Source organism: Peromyscus leucopus, chromosome 22, assembly GCF_004664715.2.
Source record: "Peromyscus leucopus breed LL Stock chromosome 22, UCI_PerLeu_2.1, whole genome shotgun sequence".
Taxonomy (NCBI): Eukaryota; Metazoa; Chordata; class Mammalia; order Rodentia; family Cricetidae; genus Peromyscus; species Peromyscus leucopus.
The window spans coordinates 20,010,668-20,034,817 of record NC_051081.1 but is presented as its reverse complement, the minus strand read 5'-3'; the positions used below and the strand labels follow the sequence as shown (position 1 = coordinate 20,034,817).

Below are 24,150 nucleotides of genomic sequence, written 5' to 3'. Positions count from 1 at the left end.
ATTTTGTTGGTAATTTTATGATATTGGCACTTTCATTGTGGTTGGAAAAATTTATGAAACAATTCGCTAAACCTTGACATTTTTAAAACTCTGAATCTTCCTGTTCAAGAATGAGATGCTTTCTTCCCAAGATGTTTCACTGGCATTTTCATTTTGCTTGCTCGTTTTATTTCTGGAAACTTTTGTTGGGCGTTTAAATAGAATCTCTGCTTCCATTGTATTGTATTTTCCTTCCTCCTCTCCTTTCTTTCTCCCTTCCTTCCTTCCTTCCTTCCTTCCTTCCTTCCTTCCTTCCTTCCTTCCTTCCTCTCCTCCCTCCCTCCCTCTCTCCCTCCCTCTCTCTCTCTCCCTTTTCTTTCTGTTTATTCATTTAAGACAGAGCATCAAGTAGCCCTTGAATTCACTATATAGCCAGCCATGACCTTGGGCTTCTGACCTTCTGCCTCCACCTCCCAAGTGCTGAGACTCTAGTGTGCATTCTACACCCCATTTATGAATTCTTTGTTTCATTCGACATTGCATTTCCTAACTAGTCATATTCATTTGCATATATAGACATAAAGGTTCTAGGGTTCCATGTGGTACGTGTGTTCAGTCCCATTAAAGAGCCCTTGTTATGTCTAAGTAGTTCTCAGTAGATGTCCTGCAGTCTTCCAGATAGGCACAGGCATCATCTTCCAGTGACGACACTTCCGGTTTTCTGACTCTTACTTTTTTCTCTTGTATAATTTATTTTGGTGGAAATACCCTCCGTGGCGACCCCTGAGTCTGGGAAGCTTCCTCTAATAGTTCGCCATTGAGCATGCTTCAGCCTTTGAATTGGGGTATTTATTCACTGATTCCTGTTTTTGAGACTTTTATCATAAAGAAGTGTAGAACTTTAGAAGATGACTCTGCAACATCTGTGGAGATAATCAAACTGCTTTTCTCATTTCTCCTACACTTAGACTGTTAACAGGGTTTTAGCAGTGAAAGATACCTGCATTTGTAGTTACTTGATCATGTGTCTAGTTGTTTTAATGTGCTACTGTTGCTCTGTGTGTGTGTGTGTGTGTGTGTGTGTGTGTGTGTGTATGTATGTGCGTGTGCCATGCATGCATGTGAATGTCAGAGAACAAGTCTTGGGAATTGGTTCTCTTGAGCTGCATACATATTTCTGGGTAGTTCATCTGTCTCTACATCCCATCTCACAGTAGGAATGCTGTGGCTATAGATGGGTACCATTGCATCCCATCTCACAGTAGGAATGCTGTGGCTATAGATGTGAACCACTGCATCTCACTTGTTTACATGTGTTCCAGAGATTGAACTCAGGTGCTCAGGATTGTACAATAGGTGCTTATACCCACTGAGCTCTCTTGCCAGTCCTGAACCACCCCTTTGTGAATCCCTATAGTGCTTCCACAGTTCTAGATCAGAACACCTTTTACTCTGTCATTTTGTACATGATAGTGTGAGTTACAGTGTCAAGAAATAACAAAATTCCTACAATAATAAAACTGTGCATGAGAGTATATAAATATGAAAAAGAAATTAAACCATCCAATTGCAATAATTGGTATAGCAAATGGCACATGCTTGTAATTTCCAATTTATTAGTTGTGGTATTTTGTTGTCTCTTGCTTACTCGCTGTCATATTCATGAAATCATAGATGTTTGAGATAGAAAATATAATTAATTCATTAGTACCTTTTATCTGAGTATCTGCCTTCTTTAACTACTGTAGAATATACTTGTCACCAACATGGGCGTCTGAATGGTAGAAAAGTCAGTCTCTCTTTTGAACTGAAATGAGTTTATTTCAGCTAAATTCCAGGCAAACACAACTGGGGTGGTGTCTTAAATCAGTCCAGGAACATTAAAGCATTAAGTTGGAACAAGATCCCAAACATTGGAACCAGGATCATCCATAGCACTTCCTGGGCCACACACCCTGAGAGACAGACAGCCCTGCTGCTGCTGCTCTGGAAACTCTCCTGAAAACTGCAGATCGAAGGTTCTCTCTCAGTTAGTTATGTTATGTGCTTCGCTGCTTTGAAGGCTTCCATTCATTAAGCTAGTTCCAGGCAGGGGAAGTGGTTCATTCATAAACTGTTGACCTTGTGAGCACCAGGACTTGAATTTGATCTCCAGAACTCATAATCCCAATGCTTTAGAGGCAGAAATGGGCAGATGTCTGGGGCTCACTGGCTAGCCAGCCTAGCCTACCTCTGGTGAATTCTAGGCCAATGAAAGACCCTGTCTCTAAAACCAAACAAATAAAAAAAAAATCTTGAAGTTGTCCTCTGGCCTCTACAGACATGTGCATGTGCTACTTAGACAATCATGTATGCACATACATGCATGTATACCATCTTCTGAATTCTCCTGAAAGTTATAGCTGTCATACTTTTTAGAGAATTGAGACCTAACTTACAGGCCACTCTCTATTGTCTGTGGTTTGCTCTTTTTCTATAATACAAATTTCATCAAGACCTAATTTTACTTTCCTTTGTCCTTTCCCTGAGGCTTATTCCTTGTCTACAAATATAAGTTAATTTCATATCATGATAAAAATTAAGCTGGTTAAGTAATCTCCTGAGGAATTTGTTTACATGGCACCCTGCTTTAATTTTCTATGATATTACTTCCTCCCTTTAGCTAAGTGAAATGGTTTTCAATAAAACCTTGAAGCTGGGTGGTGTGCCTTGATGGCAGAGTGAGGATTTGGTGTGTGTGTGTGTGTGTGTGTGTGTGTGTGTGTGTGTGTGTGATCCTGGGTTTGATCACTAGTACTCAAAGTCAACTCTATCTTTTGCTGCACGTTTACTTCCTTGAAATGACATGTTCTTTAAAATTCCCTGTGGAAATACAGCTGATACTTGGAATGAAAGCCAAGACTTGTAGCTAAAGAACATTCTAAATCTAAAACTGTATAGATAGAGGCCTTCTAGGACATTGCTTTTCAAAATGGTCCCTGACCCATCCTCTTGGAATTTCTTCAGGGCACTTATTTCTTAACGTGCAGGTTCCCAGGCCTCACAAAAACCTAGTTGAACAATACCATAGAGTCCAGACTCGTGAATATGACATCTAAACAATGTCCTCAGTTGATTCTCATGGATCTGGAGCACTGATGATACTTGGATAAGCCCATTTTTATCCCTAGATTGTTACTCAGATTAATAAACTGAAACACAGAGGTAAATCTGTGGCTGTCCTCTGCTTGTCTTTAGGACCTTTGGCTGGAGGCCTGTGCTCCCCACAGTGGACACAGGAAACCAATATAGATAAGAGAATAATTCTGATTCGCTTGTCTGCATCTTGCCTTAGTTGGCATGGTTTAATAAAAAGTACACATCAGAGGTAGAAAAGACTATAGAATAACCCAGCAGTAATTCCCAAGCAGAGGTAGACCAGTTGTCTACCTCTGCACCCTGCTTGTAATTACATGAGACATTTTTTGTTTGGTTGTCATAGTAACTAAAGGTTATTATTAGTACTAGGGGAGTGGGGTGGCCAACATCTCTTGATACAAATGACAGTCTACAGCAATGAATTGTTCTGTCTTACTGTCTCAACTTCTAACACTGTCTTGGTAAAGAATACTAATGGCAGACCAGGTGAAAAAATGGAAATCCAGAAATATTGCTCACCTTTCTTTTATAGCATTATCTTGCTTTCTGTGTTCTGTGTGTGTGTGTGTGTGTGTGTGTGTGTGTGTGCATGTGTAAGGGGAGAATAGGAGGAGGAGGAGGAGGGAGGGTGTTATCTATTTCACAAACATTCTTTAAATATTGATATGTGTCTTAGGTATAATTCTATTGTTGTGAAGAGACACCATGACAAAGCAACTCTTATTAAAAAAAAAATTTACTTGGGTGCTTACTTACAATTTTAGAGGTTAGTCCGTGATCATCATGGCTGGAAGCAGACAGGCATGGTGCTGGAGCAGTAGTTGAGAACTTTACATTCTGATCTGCAGGCAGCAAGCAGAGAGAGAGGGAGAGAAAGAGGGGGGGAGAGGGAGAGGGAGAGGGAGAGGAGAGAGGAGAGAGAGAGAGAGAGAGAGAGAGAGAGAGAGAGAGAGAGAGAGAATGGGCCTGGAGTGGGCCTTTTGAAACCTCAAAATCTTCTCCCAGTGACACACCTACCCAACAAGGCCACACCTCCTAGTCCTTCCCAAACAGTTCCACTAACTGGAGACCAAGCAGCCAAACATATGAGGCTATGGGGGCCATTCTCATTCAAACTACCTAATATGGAAACAATTTCATTAAAGAATAACATTTTTAGTCTGATTGGCTTATTCAATTCAATGCAAAAAAAAAAAAAATTAGTGCTTTCCATAGTCACTTTGGCCTCCTAGGGCTATGAAGATGAATAAGGCAAAGTTTCTACCTTTGCAAAGCTCAAGATAACAGATAACAGACCAGCTCCCAAGATGTAAGTCTGAGTGAATATAAAGAGATCAAATGGTGGTGGTGGGTGGGGTAGAATGCTTCATGGAGGAGGCAGCTACTGAACTATGCTTTTGCAAGTAAAAAGCAAGGGAAGAAAAGCAGTTGAAACAGTTTTAAAAGGCATAAAACTAAGAAGGAAATAACTGAAGATGTAGGGGTAAAAAAAAAATGTGTGGTGAATTAGAAAAGCTAACGGCAGACAAACCAGCTGAAAGGTCATTATATGGAACTAGAGACATGGCTCAGCAGTTAAGAGCACGTGATGCTCTTACAGAAGATCTGGGTTTCGTTCCCAGCACCCGCAAGGCAGCTCACAATGAATTTCAGGGAACCCAGTACCCTCTTCTGGCCTCCCGATGCACCAGGTATGCGCGTGGTACACAGACATCCACACAGGCACTCACGCACAGGAGTAAAATGTCGTGATATAGCCAGGAGAAGAGATGGCTGCCGAGAATCCCAGCATTGGGGTGGATGAGCAAAATCATGATTTCAAGGTCAATTTTGGCTACAAAGTGAGTTGGAGTCCAGCCTGGGTTATATATCAAGACTCACTCAGAAAATCAAAATAACTATCAACAAAAGAAAGAAAGGAAGGAAGGGAAGAGAAGAGAGGACACTGGAGGGCTGGAGAGGTGGCTCAGCCATTAAAGTCTAGGCTCACAACCAAAAATATAAGAGAAGACACTAGATTAGGGGTGGCCCAAAGCACGTGGTGGGAGGTGTCAGGCATTAGGCAGGTGTGCCGGTCTGGGTGGTGGTCATGAGGCATTTGCCTCGTCAGAATGAAGTAAGACATACATTAGCTTCCTGTGTGTGTCTGTGTTTTATTTGGGAATAAAAGGTCTCCCTTTTTTTTTTATCTTACTGTTTCTGAGGCCATTGCAGCGATTCCAGGGGAGAGGAAGGGGTGGTCCAGGCCCGAATAAGCAAACGTGGGGCCTACCAGAGACACGATGGTGTGTGGATCGCAAGAAGACTGAGAGCAGTTCCCCTGTGGTTGTAAAACCCCTCCCATGTGATGAGAGCTGCAGGTTAGGGACAGGAAAATGTCACGCTGGGTGATTTGGGCATCAAAATCAAGAGGTAGGAACCTGCCTGAGAGTTGAAATGTTAAAAAAAGATGGCCCAGGCAGAGTCTTGGGAAATATCTGTTCTGGGGCAATTAGGGGGTCTAGTAGGGGTACTGAAAGTGGTGGTGGGCGGGGCGGAGCAGGAGAGAGGACTCCGGTGAAGTGTTCCATTTGAGGAACGCCAAGCCAGGAAGAGAGTCTAAGGAGAGGGTCGTCTGCCGGCCTGCAGGTGTAGAGGGGGACGTCAGGGGCGAAGCAGTCTCTGTGGTCATTGTGGGTAAGGTGACGTCACAAGTGGTAAAACAGTGAGGGGCTGTCCCCACGAGAATGTGGGAGACAAAAAGAAAGGCGGATCGTGTGCAGAGAGGAAGCCGCCTCGAGGGAAGCCGGAAGCCTGTACACCGCGAGCCTGTTCGGCCAAGGGAGAAGAGATAAGTGACTATATACAGAAGAGAGGGAGGACCTTGGTTGGGACAATGACCTCACTTAGAGCTTCTCAAAGCATGTTCCCCAGATCATCTGCGTCTCCAGGAAACACGTCAGAAATGCCCTACCCAAAGAAACACAAGCAGAAACTCCGGGCTTGGAGCCTCGCGAACTATTTTAACAAGCTGAAGATTCTTATATCTGGTCAATTGGAAAGCCATGGATGTAGAGGGAAGGAGAGCGATTAGTGTCCAGGACACAGGAAGGGAGACACGACTTTCTTTTAGACAGTAGGGAGGAAGAAGCAGATGAAAAAGAGGGGAAAGATGGGTTTGGCTGTCAGGCTTTCAGCAAGCCTGTCTGCTGAGGAGGAACATCTGGGATATCCTGGGAAGTCCAGGCATGGATGCCACCCCACCTTCCCAACCCTTGCCTCTTGGCATGTCTAATGGGTCCTTCCTCCTCTCTCTCTGTTCAGGTCCTATCTGCAGGATCCCATGCAATCCTCCCCTCGGGTCACTGCCCCTTACACACCCAAGGACCTGGGCTTAGACACAGTTTAGATCCTCCTACCCAGCTTCTTCAAGTGTCTTATCTTCCAAATGGACTCTGTGTTCTGTGGAGCAGTTATAATTTTGTTGTTCTAAAATGGTTCCTCATCTGCTCCTCTTCTCGGCATTCGGGTAGGCTCCACTAACGTTCTAGAATGATTTACACGGTCTAGATTCAGATGGTGTCTGTCCTTTTCCCTAAGTCTCTAAAAGACATTATTATAGACCCTTTACCTCGTGGTGGTTTAACGTCTATAAAGAAGGGGAGGGGCTGGAGGGAGGGACCAGTGGCAAATAGGGAGTTGTTGAGGAAATAGCAGTGATTCAGTAGTTTAGGTGACCGTGTAAATGACTTGAATGAGCCCTCTGTATGGGCTGTTGAAAGGCTCTGCAGATTCCTTCATGAAGTTTCGTGAATTACTAGGGACCAGCCTTAATAATCTTCTTCCCAGGGGGCCCAGAAGAGATGCTACAAATGGCATGAATTATTTTCGGGAAAAGAATCTAAGTACACTGAGCTCTTTAGTCCGTCTACTTTATCCCTCTGGGATAAAATCCTATCTACACTGCTTCATTTCTGCTCTCATGCCTAGCTCCTTTCTTGCCTGATTTCTCTCTACCTTTATCCGCTGTCCCCTCTAAGTTCTAACTTAATTCTCTCATCTTAGATCATCTGCCCCATCTTGGTCTTTCTCCTCTCGTTCTTCCTCATCTGGCTCTTCCTCATCTTCCATCTCATTCCTCTAGTTTTCCATCTAGTTCTCCTGTCAAAATCTTCTCCAGTCAAAATCCTCCTCAGCCTCTGAGGTTTACAGTCATATATCCATGCAATAGCAATGCTCTAGCTAAAGCAAGGTCACCAGGCTTGAATTCTTACAGGGTCATAAAGGCAGACAAGAGTTTTCCTCAGGCAGTGACCCTCAGGCTTTCTTTTACAACCCAAAAGGGGAGAGGTAAAGGAGGAGGTCAACTCAGAGCCAAAATTGGTTAATATGTCAGAAAAAGGGAATTTATGTGCTCACACTCCATTCCTAGAGGTGGTTAGGTAAATGTTAGGAGTCTATAATGTTAATATAAATACCACCATGGCTGTATAAGAAAGGATGGTCTGAGCTTAATTTGCCTTAATTCAGGAGATCGTTTGGCCTTGGACGCTTGATAGGTATTTCAGATAAAATACACTGTTAGGAGTTCTTGGAAGCATACATAGCATATAAGGGAATCATTGCAGGAATTAGCTAATATATATACAAAAGCTAAACTATCACCAAGATTTCTTAAGCCATGGCTTGACCTTCGGGAAAGTCCTCGACCTTTCCAAGGAACAGCTTTTGTGACAGGAGCTGAATTCCATTACATTTTCCTGCGGCTCGAAGCAGCGAAGAGAAAGCTGCTGCCTTGCCTGCTGCTGGGAGGGAGCTCAGGGGTCACTGCACTAGCAGACGCTGTTAAGGAGTGTGTGAGACGCTCAGCAGTTAAGAGCACTGAGCACTGGCTCTTCTTCCGGAGGACCCGGCTTCCATTCCCAGCACCCACATCAGACAGCTCACAACCATCTGTAACTAGCTCCGGGGGATCTGACACCTCTGGTCTCCACAGGCACCGGCACTTGCACACACATGCACATGCACACACACACACACCCCTATACATAATCAAAGATATTTTTTAGATATTTTTAGAAAAAGAATTGTGTTAGAACACTACTTTTGCAAATATACAATGTACTGTTTTTTTTTTGTTTTTTGTTTTTTTGTTTTTTCATTTTGGGATAAGGTCTTGTGTGTAGCCAGGCTAGCCTCAACTTACTCTGTAGCCCAGGCTGGCATCAGACTTGCAGTAGTCCTCCTGGTTCTGCCTCCCTAATAATGGGATAAAATGTACATGCCACCACACCTCACAAGAACTAACTGCCCTGTTTTTTAGCGTCAAAAATGTCAGGCCATCGCTCACTCACTCACTACAAAGGCAAACAAACAAACAATATGTTAACCATGGAAACAAGAAAAGGGATGCTCTGCATGCCTGCAAGATTCTCTCATGGTCATGCCATGCAAAGTAGGGTGAGCCCAGTCCACAGGGAATTTATCCCAAGCAAGAAGGACTTTCTGTGAAATTCTTTTCATTGTGAGTTTTGCCTCACAGGGTAGGAATCTTTCTAGAAGCTGACTACATTTTGTGTTTCAACCTTAAACTCAAAACCAGAATGAAAAGAGACAGCACATCGGTACAAGAGTAAGGGAAGGAAAATTAATATTTTTGAGCACCCACAACCGTAAGTTTTTCATAAATGATGCTTTCATGTGTGCTAGTAATCTATCATCTCATTACGTGCTTTTGCTGGGAGGCTGTGTTGTTTTGCTTTGAGTCTACGGATTGAACTCAGAGCCTCCTCCTAAACATTAGGCAAGTTCTCTACCATTCAGCTACATCCCAGCCCTCATTCAGAGCTTAGTGGATCCTACGGTGTATAAACCACCATGTCAGTTTCACAGATGAAGGCAGTGATGCTCAGAGCATCCCCGGCCTCACTGGCGTGTAGGAGGATGCTGGTGTTTGCATTCACAGCTCTCTAACTACAAAACCCACACACTCTTTCTGCTCTCTTATCCTAGTGAGACCTACCAGGCTACCACGCCCGTAGCTTTTGCAATTTTTTCTAAAGCGCGGGAAGTTCCAGAAAGGTGGATTTTCAAATATGTATCCATAAGACTGTAACAAAAATTCAGATGAACATAAGATTTTGACATTGTGATACAGGAAAACAGAGACAACAATAATTTCACTTTAGGTTCCAGAGAATCACCCGAAGGATGTGGCTGTTACTCAGATGGTCCAAGCCATCTTACAAATGCTTTCGGCCGTAAAACCAATGGTCAGGCACCTGACTACCCCTTCCATGAACACCAGTCACCGCCTCTGCCAATCCTCCTTTCCTCTTCCTTCCTCATTTGAACCCTATTGTGTGGGACTTATGTATCTTTCATCCTTTGAGGGACCCCCTGGTCTGTTACCAGTGTGAGACTGTTACAGGTAAAGTCTCTGAGACTGTCCTGTGTTCAAGCTTGAATACAAGCTTTCTCTGGAGGACATACCTATCCGAGAAACAAATAAACCGTACAGCGGCATCCGTTTGATATTTTAAGGGATGTGCAAGCTATTTGCGAAAGTGCTGGCTGTTTTGCATTTCCATGGACAGTGCTGGAGGGCTCGCGTTCCCTCGGAATCCTGTCCAGCTCGCCATGTGATTGATCTTTTGAAGTACAACCATCCTAAGAGTAAAACAGAATTCATGGGGTCTTACTTTTAATTTCGTGTCTTTGTCTTCATTGAAGTGTCTGTTCAAAGGCTTTGCTGTGTTTATATATATAAACAACGTTGCTTATTTTCTTATTATTGACAAATTCTGAGAGCCCTTACTGTGTTCTGGATATAAACTCTTTATCAGACATGATTCACAAACATTTTCTCTAGGCCTGCAGCTTGTCTTTTCATTCTCCTTACACTGTGCTTCAGAGAGCAGAAGTTTTTAATTTTAATTTTAATCCAATTTACCAATTTGTTCTTTGATGGGTCATGTATCTTGTGTGTCTCTAAGGAAGCCTTGTTTAATGCAAGGTTACAAAGATTTTTCTCCCATATTTCCATTGACAAGCTTTATAATGATAGGTTTTACGTTTGGACTTATGATCTATTTTCAGTTAATTTCTGCATGTGGTGCAAGATATAGATTTAAATTATTTTTTTTTGAAAATATGAATAACCAATTGTCAAAACACATTTTATTCTTTTCCCATTTGAATTGCCTCCGTTTATTTAGGTCTCATTTAATTTCTTTCATCTTTTGTCAGAATTACTTCTCTTTTATATGTTTAAGCTATTATGAAATTTTATGCTATTATAAATAGTATGGAATTGGAAATTCCAATTTCCAGTTATGTGTTGCTTGTATAAAGAAATACAATTGATTCTTGTATTGATCTCGTATCCCACAGCCGACTACACCCATACTCACACTTTGTTGACTCTCCTACAGCGTATTCCATATAGATTATCGCGCTATTAAGAAGTACAATTTGACTTCTTCCTCCCTTCTAGAAGCCTTTTCATTTCCTGTCTTCCTGGGCTGGCTACACCCTTCAGTGCATTAGGGGAAGGTGAGAGGAATGTCCCCTTTCTTGCTCCTGAAGTTAAGGGGAAGGAATGCAGCCGGTTACCATTAAGTGTGATGTTAGCTGTAGATATCTCATGGATCATGCTTTTCAGGTTGAGGATGGTATTTATTTCTTTACACATGGAGCCATTTTGCTGGCCTGTGAGGAAATCATTTCTAGTCTTATATTGCTGAGTTTTTGTTTTTTTGTTTTTTGTTTTTTAATGAGAAACAAATGTCAGACTATATATATTGAATGCACTGTTTGAGATGGTCATGTTTTTCCTTTTTAGTTTGTTAGCACCATGCATTGTGTTTATCAATTTTTAAAAAGCAAAACAACTTTCTTACATCCTCGTGATAAATGTCACTAAATGTGAATTTCTGTATGCGTGTTTAGATTGTACGTGATGGGCAGCTGTGTAGTATACATGTAGAAATATATACACAGAAATATGTGTTGCCTTTATCTCCAGAATCTGGAGTGATACCACTTCCATCACCCACGACATCAGTGATATGTGTATTCCCTCTTTCTGCTCCTCTGGTCAGTCTGACTAGAGGGTTATCAGTTTTATTGATCTCAAAGAACCTGTTTGGTTTCATTGATTTTTTTCCCTATTATTTTTGTTTCTGTTTTATTAATTTCTCTTCTAATCTTTATTTGTTCCTTTCTTTGATTATGTTGAGTTTAATCTACTCTTTTTTTTTTTATCTTATTTGGCTAGAAACTGAGTTCACTAATTAGAGAAATTTCTTTTCTAATGTAGATATTTATTGTTCTCAATTGCCTTCTAAGTACTTTGTGACATCATGTAAATTTTCATATGTTGTGTTTTCAGTTTTATTCAGTTCAAAATGTTTGTCAATTTCTGCTTTGGTTTCTTATTTGGGCTCTGGGCTATTTATAAATCTAATATTTATTTTCTCAGTATTTGAGATTTTGTAGCATATTGATTTCTAATTTCTCGTTGGTAGCCACTTTAATTCCATAGTAAGCAAGGGTCATATTTTTGTATGGCCTTGATCCTGCTAAATTTATTGAGACTTATATTATGATTCATAATAGATCTATTTGAAAAGAATATGAATTCTATATTAATGGAGTGTTCTATAAATATCAATTAAGTTATATGATTGATTGCGTTTAAAGCTGTCTGCCTCTGCCTTTGTTAATTTTCCATCTCCTGTCCAATTAGAGAGAAGGATGTTAGACTCTGGCTGTAACTGGGTTTTGTCTCTTTCCTTCAGTGCTATGCAGTGTTACCCAGAGCATAAGCTTGAGGTACGCTACGCCAGCCTCCTTAACTGACCCTTCAGTGTGATGAAACCACCTCCTTCAACCCTAGTAATAGTTTTACTCCAAAATCTCTGTCGGAGGTTAAAATATCTAGCCTGTCTTTTGACTAGCATTCACGTGTCTTTTTCAGGATTTGCACCTGCACCTCCTTTGTGGTTTTATATGTAAAATGCTTTTGATATAAGCCACATATGCGTGGACCTAGATTTGTTTCTTATCTTTTTGGGGGGTACTGGAGCTTGATCCACGACCCAATGCTCTACAACTCTATCCCCCAGCCCCTTGTCATTTGATTTTTAAGATAGGACCTTTCTAGGATTGTCATTTTGATTTTTTTTTTATTTTCTAGGTTGCCCACGCTAGCCTCAGACTTGTGATCTTTCTGCCTCAGCCTCCTGAGTAGGATTACAGCCATGCACTACCATGCCTGGCAGATTTATATTTAGTCTGATACTCCACTTTCTAATCGAAGTGTCCAGGTCATTTTCATCTAATACAGTTACTGATAAGGTTAGGTTTGAACTTGTGATCTTGCTTTTTGCTGTGTGTCTCAGCTATTCTTGGTTCCTTTTCATCTTTTTCTGCCTCCTATTGGATTAGTGTGTTCTGTACTTCTGTTATTTATTACTCTTATTCTTGCTTTAGATTTTATAGTATAGATTCTAGGGGAGAGGGTACTCGCCCCTGAAGACGTATGTGGAGGCCAGCAGTCGACGACAGCATACTACCCTCCATTATCCCCAGCCTTCTCCTTTTTCCTGCCTTTTAGGAACTCAAATATGAGATCACTTAAATTTGTCTCCCAGTTTACTTACATTGCATTAAAAAAAAAAAACTTTTTCTCTATTTTTTTTATTTTGGATAGATTTTAAAATTTTCACAGTTATTTATTTATTTAGTGTGTGCTCATGTGCACACTTGCCTACTCAGAGGTTAAACAACAACTTGGAGAAGTTGGTCGTCTCCTACCATGTGGGTTCTGGAACCAAACTCAGACTGTCAGGGTTGGCAGCAGGTGCCTTTTCTGCCAGGTCATCTTGTCTGCTGCATTTGAGGTAGTTTTTACTGCTGTGTCTTCAAATTCTCGAATCTTTTCCTCTGAAATTTCTAATCTCCTATTAATTGAGTTTAGTTCAGTTTTCCTCAGATATTGTATTTTCAGCTTATAAAAATTTAGGTTTTTTTTTTTTAAATCTACTATGTCTCAAAACCACATTTGAAATACATTAAGCGCTATTATGGTACAGATATCAGTTCCCTTCTTGAAAGTCTGACATCTGTGTCAGTTTTAGATTGAATTCCAATGTTCTTCGTCTCTCTGGCAGTCTTTGATAATATAGTGAGCATTTTGATTTTTAACTTGTTGGGATCTGAGTGTTTTTCTGTTCCTGAAAATACTTTTGCATTTTGCTCTGGGGTACAGTTGTGTTAGGTTGTAATCATTCCTTATTTTAGGATCTGGCTCTTAAAATTTGCCTCATCCAGCAGTTCAGTAGTTTCTCTAGGGCTAAATGTTTCCCACTTCTGAGCCAAGATCATTCTGAGGGTTTTTTTTGGGGGGGGGCACCTGCTAAGAGCAGACACCACTCCTGCCCTGTGAGCAGTGGCCCTGTCCTGTGACCTCTGGTCCAGACCCCCAACATTCTCATATGGTTCTTTCCTAACCTCAAATAGTTCACACAAACACACACACACACATACACACACACACACACACACACACACACACACACACACACACACGCACACACAGCTCCTTGCTGAGTGATCTATGAGAGCCATCTTTGCGAGACATGAGTTCTCTCTGCCCAGCTGTCTTCTTTATGGTCCTCTGTACTGGCCACCGTGGTTTCTCCAGTCCCTGGGTCCCATCTGTTTAGCTCCAAAACTACTGGCTCCTCTCTCATTTCTTTCCTCTCTGCTGCAACCTGGGATCTCCCCCAAGGCATCACAATGGGGTAACTGTGGGGCTTATTTGATTTGCTCATCCTCTTTCAAAGACTAATGACTCTCAGTGAGCAGGGGTGGATCTCAGTGAGCATGGGTGGATCTCAGTGAGCAGGGGTGGATCTCAGTGAGCAGGGGTAGATCTCAGTGAGCAGGGGTGGATCTCAGTGAGCAGGGGTGGATCTCAGTGAGCAGGGGTGGATCTCAGTGAGCAGGGTGGATCTCAGTGAGCAGGGGTGGATCTCAGTGAGCAGGGTAGATCTCAGTGAGCAGGGTAGATCTCAGTGAGCAGGGGTGGATCTCAGTGAGCAGGGTGGATCTCAGTGAGCAGGGTGGATCTCAGTGAGCAGGGTAGATCTCAGTGAGCAGGGGTAGATCTCAGTGAGCAGGGGTGGATCTCAGTGAGCAGGGGTGGATCTCAGTGAGCAGGGGTGGATCTCAGTGAGCAGGGGTGGATCTCAGTGAGCAGGGGTGGATCTCAGTGAGCAGGGGTGGATCTCAGTGAGCAGGGGTGGGGGGGGGGGGGGGGGGGTGGATCTCAGTGAGCAGGGGTGGATCTCAGTGAGCAGGGGTAGATCTCAGTGAGCAGGGGTAGATCTCAGTGAGGAGGGGTGGATCTCAGTGAGCAGGGGTGGATCTCAGTGAGCAGGTGTGGATCTCAGTGAGCAGGGGTGGATCTCTGTAAGAAGGTTCTGGCTTGGGAGATAGGAGTGAGTTCACAGGCAGAAGACATCATAGGGAGTTCATTATGTGCCGAGGTGAAAGATCAGGGACATTCTTGTCTGACCGGCAATCTTGAGGGTAAAGTAAAAAGCAGGTCACCAGCGGAGACTAAAAATGAAGGAGAAAGTGCTAGAATGCTGAGAAAGAACAAAGGTATAAAGTGACAATGCCCGAGAGAACGGAAGAGCACACGGACACAAGTCCCTACACCACTGAGTCCCTTGGAGTTCCTGGCCGTGGATTTAAAGCAGAAGCAGCCACACTCAGGTCCCTGGGCACTGACCGGACCAGTCAGTGAGCTGGGTTCAGCAGCTGTGAGGAGGACAGAGACAGGGGAGTGGAGGATGTGCCCAAGGGACCGACTGGGCAAGAGAGGAAGGTAAGCATTAGAGAAGGGGACAGTGTCCTGGGGACAGGATCAGGAGACAGTAGACAGAGGGACTGAGGAGTGGGGTTAATATTCTGATCCCGCCCCTTGGCGCCACGCCATGTCCTGACGTGAAAGTCTCTTTATAAGGAAAAGCTCCGCCCCTCTCTCTCTCCTCTCCCTCCACTCCCACGAGGTGTGCACCTCTTGACCCCCCTCTTTCTTCTCTCCCCCTCTCTTTCTTCTTTCCTATCTTCTCTTCATCCTATTAAAATAAACCATTTTTTGCGCGGATGTAGTGTCTGGGTTGTGAATGTCTACCCGCCGCCCTGCTGCTGCATCTGCCCAGCATGCCAGCATGTTTCCCTGTGTGCACAGTAGATAATTCATAACAGTAGATGGGTCAGAAAAACTTCTAGAAATAAGCTGGGAAAGAGAAGAAGGGCTGGTCTGAGAGAGAATGAGGGTTTATTGATAACGACAAGGTCTAGAGCAGGGCTACTCAGTGAACAGTGCAAGGACAGGAACCTGGTTGTAAATTGCATATGCAACAGGCTGTGTTTAAGAGTTGATCCGGGCAGTGGTGGCCCGTGCCTTTAACCCCAGCACCTGGGAAGCAGAGGCAGGCAATCTCTGTGAGTTCGAGGCCAGCCTGGTCTACAGAGTGAGTTCCAGGGCAGCCAGGGCTACACAGAGAAGGGGGGCAGGGGAGACACAGGACTTAAAAGTAAACATTTAGAAATATGAGTGAAACAGTCCATGGACTTGGACTTGGAAGGCCTTTGAGTTTTGGGTATGAGGACTGAACCCAGGTCCTGTGCATGGCAAGGACTCTACCATGGAGATAACATCCGAAGTCCCATCTCTCCCCTGTAAACTTGACACAGTCATACGAACTTGCCCAGACTTGACTTGAACTTGTGATCCTCCTGCCTCACCCTCCAGGTAGCTGGGATCAAGGCTCTCATCCCCGTTTCCTGCAGTGGACTGCCTGGTTTTTGTTTCTTTGTGTCTTTATCTCATTTACCTATTAACTTGTACTGACTTTTACAAAATCATGGGTCTGCAGCAAATTGGACACAAACATTAAAAAATCTGGTTTTTCTCCCTTAGCGGAAGCTGTGTGTGTGTGTGTGTGTGTGTGTGTGTGTGTGTGTGTGTGTGTGTGTGTCTGTGTATATGCATACTTGTTGTGTGTGTGTGTGTGTGTGTATGTGTGTGTGTGTGCTGTGTATGGTAGTCTCTGCATGGAGAAAAAGGGCATTGGTAGAGAAGAATTGGAAGGACCATATCCTTAAATGATGAAGTTATCTGTCTTTCCAAGAGAGAAGGCCAGCTAAGCAGATCTATGGGAGGCCATTCTCAATACCTGCTTTGCAAACAGTACACAGGTGCTCTGTGAGGGTTCAGGGAAGTGGTCATCTGAGGGTTCAGGGAAGTGGTCATCTGAGGGTTCAGGGAAGTGTCCATCTGAGGGTTCAGGGAAGTGGCCATCTGAGGGTTCAGGGAAGTGGCCATCTGAGAGTCCAGGGAAGTGGCCATCTGAGAGTCCAGGGAAGTGGTCATCTGAGCGTTCAGGGAAGTGGCCATCTGAGAGTCCAGGGAAGTGTCCATCTGAGGGTTCATGGAAGTGTCCATCTGAGGGTTCAGGGAAGTGGTCATCTGAGAGTCCAGGGAAGTGTCCATCTGAGGGTTCAGGGAAGTGGTCATCTGAGAGTCCAGGGAAGTGGTCATCTGAGGGTTCAGGGAAGTGGTCATCTGAGGGTTCAGGGAAGTGTCCATCTGAGAGTCCAGGGAAGTGGCCATCTGAGGGTTCAGGGAAGTGGTCATCTGAGGGTTCAGGGAAGTGGCCATCTGAGGGTTCAGGGAAGTGGTCATCTGAGGGTTCAGGGAAGTGGCCATCTGAGCAGAGTCATCGAGGTCAGGAAGTGGCCATCTGAGAGTCCAGGGAAAGTGGTCATCTGAGGCGTTCAGGGAAGTGTCCATCTGAGGTCAGGAAGTGTCATCTGAGGGAAGTGTCATCTGAGGGTTCAGGGAAGTGTCCATCTGAGGGTTCAGGGAAGTGGCCGTCTGAGAGTCCAGGGAAGTGGCCATTTTCCTCCCCATTTTACAGAAAACAGACTCAGAGTGGTTGAGTAATTGTGTAGAGGCACACAGCCGCTAAAGGTCAGGACCAAGGTTGGAGCCTGCGTGTGTCTCTTGCACCAAAGCTGAATTATAACTACACCACCACACTCTACTCATGGTTACAGTTAGAGGGTCAGCCTGAGCTAAATTTCTTGAAACCCAAGGAAAGTGCCTCTTGGAAATGTTTTGTGGGCTATGTGGCCATAGAGGATGTTTGGGTCTCTTTAGAGAGACCTTTGCTGTTAGACCTGATCCCTCCAGTTAGCCTTTGATCAACCAGGAGTCTGAAGCGCCCCAGGAATCCAATATCCAATATCACCGCGGGGTTTCCCCCATTTGTCTTCTTGTGCCTTAGCAGTCACATATGAATTAGAAGCATCTGATAGTCATTGACAAAAGGGGAAATTGCAAATGATTTTAATGCTTTCTGTCAAAACGTGTATGACTATGTGACGTTTACGGTCTGTGAAGGTCTATTAGAGATCTATACTTTTTGCTTGCTTGTTGCTGCTGTTTTGGTTTTTGTTTTTGGAAACAGGGCCTTGCTATGTAGCCCAGGTTAGCCTCAAACTCACAATCCTCCTCCCTCTGCCTACTGAATGCTGGGATTACATGCACACTACTGTGCTAAACCATCTTGTTTGTATATAAACTTATAAACTCTTGAGAACTCTCCAGTTTCTGATATGGGCTGAGAAGGCTTTTTACCCTCCTCCATGTCCAAGTCCAGGAAAAGCTGGTGTTGCCAGGTACCAAAAACAATGTGAGCCTTTTTATTTTTAGGGACTTGCTGGGCTCCTTTGTCACTTGGCTCTCCTGTGGGCCTAGGAAGTAGAATAATATAAGCTAAAGCTTGTCTCCATGTCGCTCACTCGAGGCACCCTTTTCCTCAAAAGCCTTCCCTGGTGTGTCTGGATGGCTCTCCAGGCAGCCTCTGTGATGGCAAGGCTAATGCATAGACAGGGCCGGACACACAGTATACAGTAGATGCTCAATAAGTGTGAATTAAAAAGAAAAATGAGTGGCCAACTGGCCTTCGGCCTCCTTGGTGATGAGGTGATATGTATAGTCTTCTCTTCCTTAAGAATGTCACTACCATATATGTCTATCAAAGTGTATGAGAAGGATATTTGGACCCACCAGGGTTAAGGCTCATTTTTGCACTCAAAAATGACTTTGTCTCTGGGAATACAAAAGAAATGCAAACCCCACCCAAATAAGCAAATACAATTAGCGAGGTAAGGTATGACCCCTCAGTCCATCTCAAAGGAATCAAAGTAAGAAATAGCCACAGAATTTTACTTTAAAAAAAAAAAATAGTACTGCAAATAACACTTTTGGTGTGTGTGTGGGAAAACATCCTTAAAAATATTTATTATAATAAACCATTAATCATCACAGCTATCATCTAAGGGGAATATAGAGCCCCTGGTTGGCTTCATAAGTGTTGCTAAAGTTTTCCAATGCCTGCTATTAACCGTTGTTATTAGTGTGAGGTTTAACACCCGCGCCTCTTTTTGAGGCACCTGTGGGTAGAGAAAGTGTGCTTAGCAGCCTGAGAACTTCCACAAAGAAGTGACCTGTTCTTTCCTTCCATCTTGCCACATTGTTTGTTTTGTCAATAACAAATGTGTCTGGCATGACAGGCAAGAGGGGTCTACAGAAAATTTCACGTGACTTCTTTTTCTAAATTCATATTTCTCTATAAGTTCATATTCCGGTTAGATGGAGAATGTTTTGATTTCAGTTTTTTCCTCGTTGTTGGGAAGGGTCAGGAATCATATTCTAACGACTGAGATAAGGGTCTACTTTGTCTACAAAAACCTATAAAACCTAGCAAAAACTCAACTCTCCTGTTTCAGTAGAGAATTCGTCCTCTTCTACAATTAAAGACAAAAAAATACAGAAGACAGTTACATCCTAGGTATTTTTTTATTATATCTTTTGAAATAATTTGTATATACCTTTTATATAATTCCATGTGCCACAAAAAAATAATGTTAATAGTGCAAAATCAAAAGTTTAAAAAAAAAAGCCCTAAGTATAATTTTTAAAATCTTTTTCTCCTCAAGCGTTTTACGATGGGATAATGAGACAGATGTCTCTCAACTGGAAGGACATTTTGACATTGTTATGTGCGCTGACTGGTAAGTACATAAAAATCATAAAACTCCTGTTAGGGGGAAAAAAATAGCTTCTCTGGAGTAATTGGGCTGCGCAGCTTTGCTGATGGCTAAGGAAAGTCAACAAATGAAGCACAAAGCCACCTTAACCTCAACAAATTAATATTCATCTCCATGTGACAGTTAGGAGGTAGTCTTCTATCACACAGTAACTTCTACCACATTATTTCCCAAAGATTGATTTTCAGAAGCATTTCCATTTTCTGGAATTGCCTCTGTTTCATGCTTGACGTATCAGTAAATGGACGACTTAGGCAAATTGCAAATAATTATGGCTCGGAGAGGAACAGTCTGGAGAAAAAGGAGTTTATCAACACAAACAGCTCAATTAGCTTCCTTCTTGGGAGAGATCTGATATAAGGGATATACATGTGTACACACATACAGACTCTTTGGTAAATAAACATATCTGTGAAATATCTTGTGGGAAATAGCCTTTCTTAAAGTGTATTTGATATCTGATGTTTTCGGAGCTGATTCTTAGTTATACAGAAGACCAAGATTACACAATCACATTTTATTCTTATGCAAATAACATCCAAATTTGTCAGGTGTCTAATCTTTTTAAATAAATTTACCCTAGACACTCTGTCTTCCACCTTAGCCCAATCTGCTTATTTGTTAATGGGAGCCTGAACCCAGGTTGCAGGATACATTTGCATAGACCTTCGTAATTATTTCAGCTGATTTTGTGCCTGTCTTCATTCAGCCTGGGTAGTTATTTCTGCGTATGGAAAACATGGGTGGGCCATAAGCAATGTTCTCCCTGTTCAGGGTAAGGTCTTACTTGGAGTTTCCACATGATCATGATTCCGTTAGATTTGAAAACAGTGAATTCAGATTCGGACTTGCTGTTACACTGATGAGCCCAATCCTAAAACCCAGATTCCTGAGTGGATCTCAGCCAGAGGAAGGCAGACACATTTTTCAGGAAGTGACTTTATCACTATTTAAACACAAGTTCTAGTGTCCAACTTTCCCACTAAGTCAGTGAGATTAGGGTTTGTTTTGTTTGTTTGTTTTTTGAGACAGAGTTTCTGTGTGTGTGTGTAGCCCTGGCTGTCCTGGAACTTTCTCTGTAGACCAGGTTAGCCTCAAACTCAGAGAGATCTGCCTGCTTCTGCCTTCTGAGTGCTGGGATCAAAGGCGTGGGCCACCACCACCCTTAAATGGTTTTTTAATTCCCTCTCCTCTTTCTCCTGTTACTTTCTTTTCTTGTTTTACTTGTTTACTTTGCAGTAAACAGTAAATATTTTGTCCTGCTTTTAGCTAAGAATTCCCAGTTTTCCAGGGCCATTTTGGTCTCCTTGCACTAACTGCTACACCCCTTTTTCCAAATCCGGGAGAAGCCTAGATTTCCGGCTGACCAGTGACAACATGCCTCCATGCTGCGCTCCCCCATCGAATCAAAAAGGAGCTCAAACCAAGCCACGTGGTTGACCAAGTAATTTAGTAAATGCCTTTCCTCACCGAACATGAGAAAGGATCCTCCAGGTTTCATTTTACAGATGAAGATAATTCGGGCAGGATTAGATAAGATTAAGCAGGAGAGATTAAGCAGCAAGACTGACAGGAACAGTGTCTTCTTGAAGGTTCAGATGAGGGTCACACCGGATGCACTCTGATGATGTGGGAGAGGCAGGAATGGCCAAGAGATTTACAGTTAAATTGTCCTTCGCACAAATATCAGCACGGCCTAGCTTTGCCATGCCTGTGTCTCGGACACTCACACCGTGTCATCCTATTTGTACCAGAGGAACTAGCAGAGGAAATAAGAGTTAAGCTCTTTCTGAATAATGTTCTCAGTTAGGTTAAAAATAGCTGCACAACATGTTTGAAAAATAGTCTTTTTGTCCCCTCCTAGCCGACAACAGAGTCTTAGAGAATTGATAAACACGGTGCATATTCAGCTTAAGGCTTTCATTACAGATACATAACACAATGCAATCTTATACACACACATCTGGTGGCTATGTAAGAATTATTTATGGATTCAAATGAACTAAATACCCGAGGCTTCATTTTATAAATGGCTTTTCTATGCATGAATCGATGGTTAAGGTTTTTTTCCCCCTGGTGTTATAAGTGCCCGAATGTCAGCCTGTCTGTAATTTCCCATTTGTAAATGTAAAACATTAAGCTACTCTTTACGGTGATGCTGATATTATTTCCAAAAGAAATGCTTTGGTAATGGTCTCTCTTCATATTCACGGAGATGGCTAAGCTGCTTAGAAACTTCGAAAGTACGGTGATGAGTAATATTCACGCTGATGTACATCTGGCGGTCAAGTGTGGGGTTCCACGCGGCCCTCACAGCCAGTTGGCTGGGTGTCGCTCCTCGGGAGTTACTGCATGGATGCTGCTTCTATGGGGCAGGCAGACCACACTGAATTATTTAGGGTGCTACAGAGCAGCGAAAGCAGGCTGCCTGTAGATGCCGCCTCCATGATGAAACCCGAAATAGTCAATGCGAGCAAGAAGGGCCGCGTTTAAAGAGCTCATGTTCAATCCCACGCCACTCTTTGTCGTCGTCAGTGAGTGAGCTCTGGAGCGGGCCGTGTGCGCCACAAGTTGAAGTCTGGATATTAGGTACATGAATTTAAATTCTTACAGAAGCATTTCCCGCAAGGGCGGCCTTGTCTGTGTCGTTGACTGGCTAACCCCGGAGTACTTCTTGATCCCATTTACATGAAAACAAGCTCCATTCGCTCACCTAGCCCAAACCCACATTGTGGTTCCAGTAAAAATGCACACGATTATGGCAAGTGGTGATATGTTTATGTTCTTAAATCATTCATGTATTCCTATATTTACGTTCAAATGTTCATAAACCTGTGTGGGTTGTGTGTGTGTGTGTGTGGAGGGGGGATGACTCATTTCCCACAAGAGACAGTCCATCCCTTACTCCAGATCCAAATTTAGTCACTCAACTAGATGATAAAATAAAGAGCAAACTGTGAAAGCTAGTCATTATTTCGACATTCAGCATTTTTGACAATGGAAAATAGTTTCATGGTTCAATAGTTCCTAAAGAACTTGTAAAATGTCAACTTTGAAATAAACAGAAAGAAACATGGAGGTACAGTCACACCTATAAAAAAGTGGAGGGCTGTTGACAAACATCAAAATATTAGAATATTTAACCACAGGGATAGGGAGGAAAAAACCTGCCTATTAAGTGCTTCCATTGATTTACTCAGTATTGAGTTTAATAGAAGCATTCCTTTCTGCAGGAATGCAGTATGGCCTGTCCCCGCCGCGTTATGAAGAGCAAGCCTTGCTAATTCTTAGCCCGCCTTTGCAGACTCTGGTTCAATCACACTCATAATCTGAGAGTCTGGAAGTAAGGTTTTCTTTTTTCCCATCCAACGAATGCTTCCGCTTTTCTTACCATTTGATGGCTCTCCAGTTTGTTGTAGTTCCGCAAATACAGAAATGACTTGGTGCGTTTGAATCTCACAAGGCTCAGAAATCGTGTCTGAAAGGCCACCCGCTGCCTGACCCGTGGAACTGGATGCCTAGGACAGTCAGTACATCTGTGAGTCTGAAGCTGAGGGCTTGGGAGAGGAGCAGGAGCTAGTACATGGACTGCTTCCCTCCCTGCACAGGCCACTTGCCTGCTCCTTCGGCAGCTTTACACTGATTGCATACTCTATAGATTGTTCCTTTCCCATCTCTTTTACACTTTCTTCTAAATGATGAAAAAAAAAAAAACCTGTTTGGCTTTTAAGTTGTTTTTATGAAAAAGTTTTTTCCCCCTCCCTCAAAATGGAAATGCCATAGGCTTTGAAAGGTCCCTTGTCTTCCAGCTACGGTGATGATGGCCAGCCTAATCACATCTCACAGTCCCTGGCCCCTGAAAAGGCCTTTAGCTCTGGTGTAATCAGCCCTTTCACTCCACCTGGGAGGACTCAGCCTCTGTGAAAATCCCCAAAGAGCCTGGAATCTCACAACTGAAGGGGCAAAGCCAAGTGAGGGTCGAACATCACAGGGCGCTGCCTCCGAAACAGGTTCGGGAATGCAGACAGAGACCGTCCCTCTGTTGAAAGTGAAATCTAAAACAGCGAATCCCACCACGAAGACTGCCCAGGGGCTTTTTCCGTTCTGTGCCTATGGACAAGGAAGAGCCATCTCCTGATGCTCTGGGGGAATGAATGACTTCCTCCAGGAGAAGAATGACAGGCGCTCCCAGCTAGCTCTGCTGACAGCAGATTCTTAAAGAGGTCACGAGGATTCAACACCTTTCCTTTGTCAGAAAATCTGATTCGGATCAGTGGAACAAAGCAATTGTTGCTGCCGCGGGCAATGACCTGGAGTTGTACGCATGTGGGAGAGTGTGTGTTTTAATGGCCAAACTGGACTGTCAAGGTATTTTGATCCCTAACTAAAGGGAGAGTTGAAAGGTATCTCCATCCCAATCACTGACCCACTCAGCCTTTTTAAATAGATCCACTTAAGCTACTGCTGTTCTCCGAGCCATTAGGACTTATTTAAGGGGTGAATTTTCAGGAGATTACATATCACTCCCACTAAAGCACATTGAAATTGCTCATACGACGTACCCTACAAAGCGTTATGAATTCTGCATCGAAGCTAAGTAGAAAAGTGAGCTTGCTTGGAATAAAGATCTTTTTAGAGGACGACAAGAATTACTTTTGGGAAATTTGATTTGGAACGATGGGGTAGGTGCCATTACCTTGGAAATGACTGTGTTTGGAATGTGTTCCAGGTGTTAAGCTGCACTTTGCAGTTTACGGTGATGTTAACCTCTTTGTCGCCATTACCAACGCACAGGGGAAAGAGCGTTCTGTGAGGGCATGCTGGAGGCCCAGCAACAATGTGCTTGCTCTCCGTCTC

The 24,150-nt window shown here is 43.2% G+C and overlaps 1 protein-coding gene across 1 annotated transcript in view; it reads left to right on the top strand.

Moving 5' to 3' along the window:
- Camkmt (calmodulin-lysine N-methyltransferase) overlaps positions 1–24,150 on the top strand; it is a 373,033-nt gene that overhangs the window by 326,194 nt on the left and 22,689 nt on the right. The window contains exon 8 of the mRNA XM_028892673.2: positions 19,183–19,257. Coding sequence (XP_028748506.1) covers positions 19,183–19,257 — 75 coding nt within the window. The remainder of the gene's footprint in view (positions 1–19,182; positions 19,258–24,150) is intronic.